The sequence below is a fragment of the Physeter macrocephalus genome, chromosome 21, assembly GCF_002837175.3.
Source record: "Physeter macrocephalus isolate SW-GA chromosome 21, ASM283717v5, whole genome shotgun sequence".
In the NCBI taxonomy this organism is placed as follows: domain Eukaryota; kingdom Metazoa; phylum Chordata; class Mammalia; order Artiodactyla; family Physeteridae; genus Physeter; species Physeter macrocephalus.
In genome coordinates this window covers 89,800,126-89,812,709 of record NC_041234.1, presented here as the reverse complement: position 1 = coordinate 89,812,709, position 12,584 = coordinate 89,800,126, and the positions used below count along the sequence as shown (strand labels likewise).

The following is a 12,584-nucleotide window of genomic DNA, read 5'->3' as shown; positions in this document are numbered from 1 at the left end:
CAACGGGAGAGGCCACGACAGTGAGAGGCCCGCGTACCGCAAAAAAGAAAAAAAAAAAAAAAAAAGTTCAACTAAGTTGTAATGTTTAGCTTACTCAGTGATGAGAAGAAATTGGAAGCCGAGAGCTTCTCTAGGAAGAGGTCTCTGGTCTAAATGACTGAGTTTTAGATTCACCTTTGGTTGTACTTTCACGGACAGACCTAGAGATGAAATAGGCAGAACCCAGACAATTTTCAATTCTAGCTATTCCCCGAGATGAATCTGTCAAGCATCCAGAAACAACTATGTCAATTACATGGAAGACTATTTTTGGAAATCTTACCAAAGCACGATTCCATCACCAACAGCTTTGAACAGGTCATCGGTATTTGGGTTCATTGGTATGACATGTCGGCAATCTGGATCATTTTCCAAAGCTTTGTTTATCCAGTTAACGAAAGCATATTTTTCTTCCTCTAAAATTATGTGGAATAAGAAGACATTAGTTCATACTCTAGGTTAAATATTTGACTCTAAAGCCCGAAATAGTTGTTCAGGAGAGCTGTACGTTAATGTATCACAAGCCTGTTGTTATCCTCTTTGGAAACCCAGACAAGTGAATGCAACACAGTGGCTATTAGGAGCTATAAAATAAACAAAAAGAATAGAGCAGGGTTAAGTGATCCTTAGAAGTTAGTTACAAAATTCATTAAAAATTCTATTTATATTACTGTAGGGCTCTGCTGTAATAAAGCCTATCTGTGCATGTATTGTATCACAGCTCTTACAAGCTAACAAAGCCGTACAATAAATACCTGTAATGCCTTTATGGGAAGTATCAGTCCCAAGTCCAAATACAGGTCACAACGACTTTGACGGTATTCTTAATTAGGAGGCAATGTGTTTCTAGAGCCCTTCCTTGACATTATAGCAGGCAACCTACTTAGTTCACTGTGTTCACCTAACACAGCTGAAACTATTTACCTGAGTAAGAATGCTGCGTTCCTTCACTGGACAGCTCTGAAGTTCCTCCCAGAGCACAGATCCCTTCTTTCCTGTTGATTGCTTTGCGGAAGGTTTTGGCAATATCGCTGCTTTTTACCTCTTGGAAAATCTATTAACGAAAATACGTTGTTGATTCACAATTTTCAATCAGGCACAACCATAAGCATATTTATCCTCTTTTATACATTTTCCCCCATAGGTGATGAGTGTTAAAAGATAAGGCAAACTAGGCTTGAGTTTTAAAATGCTAAACAAGTACTACAATACTGCTACCAGAAATGAAGTGCCAGAAGTCAACTGCACACACTTGTCAAAAACATCAAGTGCCACATGCGTTGAATCCGTTTTAAGCCAAAAACTAGTGTTGTTCAAAGGCACAGGTAAATCTGTTAATTTTCTAGAACAAGGAAGGCTTTGTTCCTTTCCTGGAGAGAAAAGACTGAAGGAGTCCCCCTTCTTTAAGCACGATTCATAGTGCAAAGAAAGATGAAAATTTGGGGACTTCCCTGGTGGCGCAGTGGTTAAGAATCTGCCTGCCAATGCAGGGGACACGGGTTTGAGCCCTGGTCCGGGAAGAGCCCACATGCCGCGGAGCAACTGAGCCCGTGCGCCACAACTACTGAGCCTGCACTCTAGAGCCCACAAGCCACCACTACTGAGCCCGAGAGCCACAACTACTGAAGCCTGTGTGCCCAGAGCCCGTGCTCCGCAATAAGAGAAGCCACTGCAACGAGAAGCCCGCGCACCGCAACGAAGAGTAGCCCCCGCTCGCTGCATCTAGAGGAAGCCTGTGCGCAGCAACTAAGACCCAACGCAGACAAAAAAAAAAATAAAAAATAAAAAAGAATAAACCCAGAAAAGAGGCTTTTCAGTGATCGAGCTTCTCTTCACAATAAGGCACATGGCTAATGAAATTAACCTGTACATTCTACTTGTACAAAAGCAGGCTGTAGCAAAGCAAATTTCGTACCCTACTCTAACCCCTTGACTGAATGACTGGACATTCCAAAGGTCTGCCTATACATGTCTGAAATACTGGAACTTACCTAACCTCCAATTTGTTCCTGAGCCACCAATGTGCATGGCTAAATTAGCCACCGCCAGAAAAACAAGAGCAAGATGTAGCATTTTCATGAAATCTTCTTTAAAAGGTGTTTAGAACACAATAGACTTATCGAAAGAAACTTAGGGCCCTAATGGAAAAGTTGCTGAGCAAACAGAAGATAACCCAAAGGCCTTTAGCATTACTGACAAGTACATACTCACAAACACACCTCTGGAGGGGTAGCCTATGTTTGAAGGTCATAGAACAGGGTCACCGTATTTAGCAGTTCAGGCTGCGTCTATGAGAGCAGGCATGAGTAGAAGCTGAAATCCAGCCCATGCTCCCCTAAGCAGGCCTGGTGTCTTGTGCAAGACTGTGGCAGGCAGAGAGAGGAGTGCCTTTTTACATTTAGTCTCTCCAGGAGAGCATCTTTTTGTAATTAATCAACTGAGACAGACTCTTTCTAACTGGTAGGAAAGTTGCTGGAGCCCCATCACAAAGTCATCTTTTCCTGTTACCGTCCTGAAATCCTGGCCTTCCTTGGACTTACAAATCCAATTTTATTTAGGAAAATAGTTAGTAAGCAGTAAGTTTTACAAAATCAAGCTTACTCAATTTCCATAGCTGTGATTTTGTGCTATACCTGTAATTTCAGAGGTAGACTCAGAATGTGTGTGCACGCGTCTATGTCTGTATATGTATATAGACACACACACACTGACTACTCTAAATATTACACACAACCAACGAAATCACTCTTCCTCCTCTCTGGCCATTATACTGACTCCTGTTAAGTATCAATAGTGTGGAACTGACTAATGTACTCTGGGTAATTTCAAATTATTAAAATTATTTTTACTCACACTCTGATTCCACCTGTAATTTTATTTAATTTACCTTACCTTCCGAGCCAAGATTAGACAACGAAATGGTTACTTGGGAATGTAGCAATCTTAACTGTGATGCACTTTGTTCCCACAGCTCCCTCTTTGATAACTATACGTATCTGCTCAGTGAAAAAACAGTATTTACTATTCTACCTCATTCTGAACTTTACTTCATTTAGTATAACACTGTGTAGTAAATTAAAATATAAAATGTGTGCTTCTCCTGACTGAGATACCATAAATCACTGGAACGACAAAAATCTCCAAAATGTGATTGCCTCGAAGCTACTACCCTCAGAATGACATATGAAAAGTTATTTTTCTTACCACGACTATTTTTGCCTTAAGGATCATTAGCTTCTAAAAATCAGGTTGTTTCCACGATCACTATTTCAGCTGAAAAACTTTGTAAACATCATGGAAAAAAGGAATAATACAGATAATAATAACTTTTAAAGAAGAATGTTTACTGTACACTATTCTAACGCAATTACTTACACAGCTCTACTTAAACTCTTGATGCTTGGGAATAACATGTTGAATGCAAAGTTGCAATTAAATGAGCTAATTTTCAATTGTCTTACAAAAGTTACACGACCTTCCTTTTCTAAATATTTTAAAATAAATTCTTCCAGCCAGGCTCAAATTTTCAGTTCCATAGTATTTTCCTCTGTTCTTTAGACTTAAAAAAATGTTGAAAGATAGGTGATAGTTGAAGATTTATGTATCTGTTAAATTGATTCACTACGTGAGAATTTGCGTTTTATTTTCTACTTTAGTAAAGAAATCACTCGAGTGGATGATAAAGCAATTTGAGTATAAGCCTTGGCTTAACAAGAATCTCTGAAATCAGAGACAGCACCAGGCCAACTACTGTGCTGGAGAGCTGTCAATGAATCTTTTCAAAGTTGCCCGTGGTGATACTAATGAGCTCACTGTTTCATGCTGTTTTCCCTCCATGAGGAGGGACTTGCTTTATCATGTGTGAACAAACTCCTGGTGTACACTGCTCACTCTGGTTCTATATATCTTTTCCAGTCTCTTTTATGAAACGTATATGTTTCTTATTCCTTTCAAAAGTGTCATCACCTTCCTAGATCAGCACTAGTGGCCAAACCAAAGCAATGCAGAGGCACAGGACTTAAGAAGGAAAGATTTTAGAATGAATTGCAAAAAAATACTGACTGGCTTCCAGTGTTTGAGGCTTGCTTCCAACGCAGCAGGTTTGAATTTTTACTTTTCGGGGAATCTGGTGTAGGCCTAAACTTAGTAATAACAGGAAAAGAACACTGCCTTTTTAATAAATAGAAATAACTACCAACAACTAACACCTGTATAGCATTTGCTATATACCGGGTATGGTTCTAAGCACTTTACTTATATGAAGTTACTTAATCCCATGAGGTCGGTAATATTAGTAAAAGTTCTAAAACAGGTCAATAACTTATTACCATTATGTAAGAGCAAGGTTCTCACTGTGAAAATAAGAGTTTAATGCGGATTTCTCTGCTGAAAGAACTTATCGCCATACCAGTCTTTTTACAGATGAAGTAGAAAACCCCACTATTACCTCAGAAGTATACAAATCCAATCATTTAGTTTTGAAATACTTAGAAGAAATAAGATCAGTTAATATATTTAATTTTAACACGTGAAGTTTACATATAATTTGGGGGCTCTTTTCTGCCATATATACATACTCTTCTCCAAAATTAACATAAACATGTTGTTTGCAGCCTGGTTTGCAATCAACACCTCTTAAGTAGCAATTTAAAATAAAAACCAAAAATCTAACATGAAAGAACATGTTTATTTCTCTTTCCTTATGTTAATCCCTGACAGGAATAATGTGCTTCCTCTTTCTCAGGTAACTAGGATCTATCCATATTTTGTCTGACAATTTGTAAGATGTTTCACTGATGACAAGGCAGATGGGAGTGGACAGACATTTGGTTGGTTACATCCCCATCTTTCTTTCAGTACAGTCATGGTGGTATCATTCTGAAACTTCAGGTGGGTTATTTTACTGTCCTTCAGATTTCAAATTTCTTGAATAGGAGGGAGGTAACCGGAAAAAGCCACTAAGTCCCCTGTGTAATGTTGGGCAAGTCACTTTCTTTTTCAGGAACCCAGACTTTTTTTTTTTTTTAATTTGAAAAATGAAGGAGTATAAACATATTGATCTCTTCCAATTCTAAAATATACATTTTAACCGACAAGGTCCTCCTTAGTATTTTATTTTTTAAAAAAATCCCTGGTGATGCCAAAATTATTATGCCTGTTATTCACTTTTTAAGAAAATACTAGGGTAATCACAGCCTTCACTTAAAAGCCACAAACAGCTGTGTGGAATCAGCAACGTTTCAAAATATTCAAAATTAAATATTTCCCTAAGATGATTTTTCTCAAAGACAATTTCATAACTGTGTCCTTAAAAATACTGGCACACTGCAAATCTTGATTATTTAAGTCTGTTCTTTCTAGCAGATTAAAAAATTCTGAGCAGAAAATTATATCAAAAATAAGCGATCATTGTTATCTACTGCTCTAAGCTGCTTTAAACTCACAATTAAACATGCAGTTACAAGGGAGGCAAGTTATACATCAGAGGACATGCAAGTGCTCATATTGCAAGTCAACTGCAACTTACTATTGAACATAGGATTCAAAACAAAAGGCTTTGGCAATAACTGGAGACAAAAAATGGTGGGGAGGAGATCAGTGTTTCAAAAGAAGATGGCAAGAACTATAGCATTAGAGTTATGAAATACGTCTGCATTTTAAAAAAAGTAACACTCCCCTCCTCCCAGCCCCGCCCTGCCCCGCCCCACCCCCAGGCAAATGCTATCTGTTGCGTAGACCCACTGCTTAGTCAATTTGCTTCTGGAACTCTCAAGGTGTTCTAAAGGGGTTAATTCTAATCGGAAAGAGCATATCAGAATTTCACCTCCTTTACTGAGCTATGGTTACTGATGGGAGTATATGCTATCATTTCAGGTGTCTTGGGGCAAAAAGAAACCGTGGAAACGGATAGGAGTGCTAGGAAGTTTGTGATAAGTATTAGGCACTAATTACCTATCTGCAATATATGTAAGGAATGCCAAATTCGATCTAGTCAAACTCAGCCTTAAATGAATAATAAATAAAAACAATAAAATCTTAAGTGTTCTTAATGGAGGGGAGAGGCAACAGCTATTCTTTAATATATATCTCAAATACTTTGTTAATGGATATGGATGGAAAATGCCATATGTCTAGAAAAATCTTGACCCTGCTAGCCAGCAGCTAAAAGCATTAGGCTTCAACAGTGAGTACCACACATACACTCTCTAAGCACCGAGTATGGAACACTAGGTGCTTGGGGGTAGAAGAATTAAGAAGTCAGCCCCTAACCTTGAAGAGTATTTGATGATACTAGAGAAGAAAACAAGAATTTTAAGTGCCTCTTCCAATGGACCGAAAAGATGTGCTTCTAACTTTTAATTATCAAAATCATCATCCTAGGGAAAACGGTACAGTTAAATACTACTACCACAAGAGTAGCAAACATCTTTTTAATCAGAAAGTTCAACTCAGGAAGCATCCAAGACTGTGAGTCAGGGTGTATCATTAAAATTTGGGAGTACACTGTTCCTGATAGAAAAAGCACTTCGAGAATGTCATTTCACACCGTGAAAAATGCCCTTTAATGATGCCCCCAAAGGAGACTGTTCACCTTACACAGTGAGCAGAGTGTTATATCTTTGATTCTGTCAGTGTTCTTTTCTTGATTCTTTTGTTAAGATATTCTAATGGCTAAAAGAATGAACTAAATGTAGTGGGTGGGATGAGAGAAATTTTATCAGTTATAACAGTACTACTATGATATATTTAGGAACTTAATAGCACTTACTACTAAAAGACCCCACAAGACAAAGGAGCACTCGTCACTTCTAATAATGGTAGGTTTTCACATACTTACATAAACAAATTCATCAAAACTTATCTTCCCATCTTTATTCCTGTCACCATCCAGCATGAGTTTTTGAATAATTTCTCTCACTTTATATCCCGGTAATGGCATATTAGCTTCCTTGAAAAGCTCATGAAGTTCATAGTCACAGATGAATCCATTGCTGTTGAGATCTTTGTAAAAAGGGAGACCAAGCAAAAATGGAAACAAATTAACCTATTAGAGTATTTTTCTTCATTTTAGGCTCAGTTCATAAGCTCGCCTAAATACAATGTTTTTCTTTCTTATTGTTTGGTACCTAAGGCTGTTTGAAAGGGAAATGCAAATTTTAACTGAAAGGGCATGGTTTACATCATGTTTTTTATGTTTTAAACAGTGTATAAGTAGCTTTACTTAAAAATAGCATCCCTAATATTAAGAAAGCATAGTTGTTTAATAAAATTATTATTAAATCATAAAGCTGACAGGACTTTAAAAATTAAAGAATTAATATATTATACACCAATAAAACACTGCCATGGTATAAAGCAACTTCTACTGTAGCTATTTAGAAGTTTTATGCCCCTTATTCTCCCCTTAGTCTAATAGAACAGTTTATGAATTGATGCTGATTATATTACATAGCACACCTGAAATTACAATACCATCTTCAGCGCCAATTTTTTCAAGAGTTAATGTAAATAAACGTTAAGCCAAAACAAATATAGAGTTCATAAAAATAAATGCAGTCATGAGTAATGCAGATGTATAAATAACTTTTAAATTTTTGTGCTTTCATAACTTGACACTGTATCTAAGTGCTAATGAGGCTTATTATGAAACTGTTAAAAAAGGGAAAAAAAACCTGGTCAATGACAAAAAGTTAATTTATTGGAAAAGAGGGCTAATGTCCTGACGGTTATTATCACTTGGGTATATTTTTTTAGCAAAGAAAGTTGGACTTTCAACAGCAATTTCAAATACTTACTGTTCAAAAATGCTTTTTATTCCTTAGGTCCTCCACTGATTTTCATATATAAATTTAATTATAATAAAGGGAAGCAATCTGAATAGAGAAATGACTCAAGATGACCACAACACCATTCAAGAAAATGTACTATGAAGTTAATCTATTTGATATATTACTGCTTAAAAACTGTACCAGATACTGTTCCCGGGATTGGGGATACTGCAATCAATGAAAGAAAGTCTTGCTGTACAAAAGCTCACATTCTAATGACAACTAATAAGCAAATAACATATAACATAAGGTATGATTATAAACATAATGTAATATGGCGTTAAGTGCTATGAAGAAAAATAAAGAGGGGTTAGGGGTTAGACTAGGGGCTATTTTGCCCCCCAGGGAATATTCAGAAATGTCTGGAGACATTTTTGATTAGCACACACAGCTGGGGGTGGGGAAGATGCTCCTTGCATCCAGTACATAGATGCCAGGGATGCCGCTAAATATCCTACAATGCATGTGACCCCCCTTCCACAGAATTGTGCGGCCCAATATGTCAACGTTGAAGTTGAGGAACCCTGTGTTATAGTGACAGGTGGGGATGTGGGTGGTGGTGGGGGTGCTATTTAGATAGAATGCTCAAGGACAGCGACTTTGATGAGGTTATATTTGAATGAAGACTTATGTGAGGTAAGAAAGCACATCATATGGCTATGGGGGGGCGGAATTTTAGGTAGAGGAAAAGAGCAAATGCCAAGTCTCTGATGTGGAAGAGTGTCTGGTGTGTTTTGGGGACAGCAAAGATCCAGTATGCCTTCAGCAGAGTGAGCAAAGGAGAAAATGAGAGATGAGGTCAGGGAACTGATCATAAAAGCTCTTATTAAAATATTAAATCCCCGGGCTTCCCTGGTGGCGCAGTGGTTGAGAGTCCGCTTGCCGATGCAGGAGACACGGGTTCGTGCCCCGGGAGAGGCCACAGCAGTGAGACGCCCGTGTACCGCAAAAAAAAAAAAAAAAAAAAAAAAATTAAATCCCCTGTATGAAACCAATACATTGAAAGCTGATGATATTGTTATGTTTACTTTTAATGAAGTATATGATTTTAGAGTCAAATATTCTTAAACATAGATTACCATATTTTTAATCTATCAATTAAAATATCTATACTTTTAAAGCATCATCACCAAACTACCCAACACTTCTGAAAACCACTAATATTTCCTTTGAGGTAAAGCACTTGATTCCCCTAGGGCACATCTTCAAGTTTTTTTGCTTTGAACTTATAAAAGGCCATACATCAAACACTTGATTAGTAAAGTGTTTACATGCAGAAATCAATCCAGCAACAACATCTGCAGCTGCTAAAAAGAACAAAGTAATCCACGTGGCACTGTGGCAGGATTTTAGCAATTTTTGATGAGTGAAATTCTTGGGTTTCAATACACCTTCTCCCATGCATATACCAGTCTATTTCTTTAAAAAGTTAAAAGAGAGCTCAGTACTAGAGAGTTAAGTGTGACAAAGTGAAAGATACACGGCATAGATGAAGGGACACAACAAGAGAGAGTAATAGGACACCGGACCTAATTTCATCTTGGCTACTAATTTGCCCAAGTCATCTCTCCAGATATTCGTGTTTTTCATCTGTAAAAGGAGGGCTTTAGATCAAATGATCTCTAAGGTCCCCTTTTAACTCAAAAAACTGGAGTTAAAAATCATCATACACAGGAAAAACAAATATAGAGTAATAACATTCTGATCACTACTATACCTCAGTATCTAAATACTATATTCCTTCATTTTATGATATTTTTAGAGAAGGAGAGAGCTTATTCCTTGCAACTATCAAAACTCCTTCAAGATGGCAGAAGAGTAAGCCATGGAGATCACCCTCCTCCCCACAAATACATCAGAAATACATCTACATGTGGAACAACTCCTACAGAACACCTACTGAATGCTGGCAGAAGACCTCAGACTTCCCCAAAGCAAGAAGCTCCCCACGTACCTGGGTAGGGAAAAAGAAAAAAGAAAAAACAGAGACAAGAGAATAGGGACGGGACCTGCACCACTGGGAGGGAGCTGTGAAGCAGGAAAAGTTTCTGCACACTAGGAAGCCCCCTCACTGGCAGGGATGGGAGTGGGGGAGCTTTGCAGCCACAGAGGAGAGCACAGCAACAGGGGTGCAGAGGGCAAAGCGGAGAGATTCCCGCACAGAGGATCACTGCCCACCAGCACTCACCAGCTCGAGAGGCTTGTCTGCTCACCCACCGGGACGGGTGGGGGCTGGGAGCTGAGGCTCGGGCTTTGGGCTTCGGAGGTCAGATCCCAGGGAGAGGACTAGGGTTGGCTACGTGACACAGCCTGAAGGGGGCTAGTGCACCACAGATAGCCGGGAGGGAGTCCAGGAAAAAGTCTGGACCTGGCTAAGAGGCAACAGACCACTGTGTCAGGGTGTGCGAGGAGAGGGGATTCAGAGCGCCACCAAAATGAGCTCCAGAGACGGGTGCGAGCCACGGCTATCAGCGTGGACACCAGAGACGGGCATGAGATGCTAAGGCTGCTCCTGCAGCCACCAAGAAGCCTATGAGCAAGCACAGGTCACTCTCCACACCTCCCCTCCTGGGAGCCTGTGCAGCCCGCCACTGCCAGGGTCCCGTGATCCACGGACAACTTCCCCGGGAGAACACACCGCGTGCTTCAGGCTGTTGCAATGTCACGCTGGCCTCTGCCGCCGCAGGCTCTCCCCGCATTCCGTACACCTCCCTTCCCCAAGCCTGAGTGAGCCAGAGCCCCCTAATCAGCTGCTCCTTTAACCCCGTCCTGTCTGAGCGAAGAACAGACGCCCTCAGGCGACCTACACGCAGAGGCGGGGCCAAATCCAAAGCTGAACCTCAGGAGCTGTGCGAACAAAGAAGAGAAAGGGAAATCTCTCCCAGTAGCCTCAGGAGCAGCGGATTAAATCTCCACAATCAACTTGATGTACCCTGCATCTGTGGAATACCTGAATAGACAACGAATCATCCCAAAATTGAGACGGTGGACTTTGGGAGCAATGAAATATATATATTTCCTTACTGATTTGGTTGCTCTCTTCCTTTACATGTATATATGTGTGTGTGTGTTTACTTATATTTTCTCTTTTTGTGAGTGTATGTGTATGCTTCTTTGTGGGATTTTGTCTGTATAGCTTTGCTTTTACCATTTGTCCTAGGGTACTGTATGTCCGTTTTTTGTTTGTTTTTTTTTTAAGTATAGTTTTTAGCACTTGTTATCATTGGTGGATTTGTTTTTTGGTTTGGTTGCTCTCTTGAGACGGTGGACTTTGGGAGCAATGAAATATATATATTTCCTTACTGATTTGGTTGCTCTCTTCCTTTACATGTATATATGTGTGTGTGTGTTTACTTATATTTTCTCTTTTTGTGAGTGTATGTGTATGCTTCTTTGTGGGATTTTGTCTGTATAGCTTTGCTTTTACCATTTGTCCTAGGGTACTGTATGTCCGTTTTTTGTTTGTTTTTTTTTAAGTATAGTTTTTAGCACTTGTTATCATTGGTGGATTTGTTTTTTGGTTTGGTTGCTCTCTTCTTTCTTTTTTTATTACTTTTAAATTTTTTAATAATTATTTTTTATTTTTATTTTAATAACTTTATTTTATTTTTCTCTTTCTTTCTCCCTTTTTTTCTGAGCCGTGTGGCTGACAGGGTCCTGGTGCTCCAACCAGGTGTCAGGCCTGAGCCTCTGAGGTGGGAGAGCCGAGTTAAGGACACTGGTCCACCACAGACCTTCCGGCTCCACGTAATACGAATCAGCAAAACTTCTCCCAGAGATCTCCATCTCAATGCTAAGACCCAGCTCCACTCAACGACCAGTAAGCTACAGTGCTGGACACCCCATGCCAAACAACTAGCAAGACAGGAACACAACCTCACCCATTAGCAGAGAGGCTGCCTAAAATCATAATAAGGTCACAGACACCCCAAAACACACCAGCAAACTCGGTCCTGCCCACCAGAAAGACAAGATCCAGCCTCATCCACCAGAACACAGGCACTAGTCCCCTCCACCAGGAAGCCTACACCACAACCCACTGAACCAACCTTAGCCACTGGGGGCAGACACCGAAAACAATGGGAACTACAAACCTGCAGCCTGCGAGAAGGAGACCCCAAACACAGTAAGATAAGCAAAATGAGAAGACAGAGAAACACACAGCAGATGAAGGAGCAAGATAAAAACACACCAGACCAAACTAATGAAGAGGAAATAGGCAGTCTACTGAAAAAGAATTCAGAGTAATGATAGTAAAGATGATCCAAAATCTTGGAAACAGAAGAGAGAAAATACAAGAAACGTTTAACAAGGACCTAGAAGAACTAAAGAGCAAACAAACAATGATGAACAGCACAATAAATGAAATTAAACATTCTCTAGAAGTAATCAATAGCAGAATAACTAAGGCAGAAGAACGGATAAGTGAGTGCACCACGGCTAGCCAGGAGGGAGTCTGGGAGAAGTCTGGAGCTGCCGAAGAGGCAAGAGACTTTTTCTTGCCTCTCTGTTTCCTGGTGCGCGAGGAGAGAAGTTTAAACGCGCTGCTTAAAGGAGCTCCAGTAACGGGTGCGGAGCTGCCGATGAGACAGGAGACTTTTTCTTGCCTCTTTGTTTCCTGGTGCGAGAGGAGAGGGGATTAAGCATGCCACGTAAAGGAGCTCCAGAAACGGGCGCGAGCCGCGGCTATCAGCGCGGACACCAGAGATGGGCATG

General features: G+C 39.8%; 1 protein-coding gene across 2 annotated transcripts in view; it reads right to left on the bottom strand.

Annotated features, from left to right (window-relative positions):
* The window catches only part of PLS3 (plastin 3), a 92,720-nt gene that overhangs the window by 18,775 nt on the left and 61,361 nt on the right, over positions 1-12,584 (bottom strand). For both annotated transcript variants that reach the window (XM_024128222.3, XM_024128223.2), the window contains exons 3-5: positions 6,878-7,041; positions 964-1,093; positions 323-455 (exon numbers count right to left, since the gene is read on the bottom strand). In XM_024128222.3, coding sequence (XP_023983990.1) covers positions 323-455; positions 964-1,093; positions 6,878-7,041 — 427 coding nt within the window. The remainder of the gene's footprint in view (positions 1-322; positions 456-963; positions 1,094-6,877; positions 7,042-12,584) is intronic.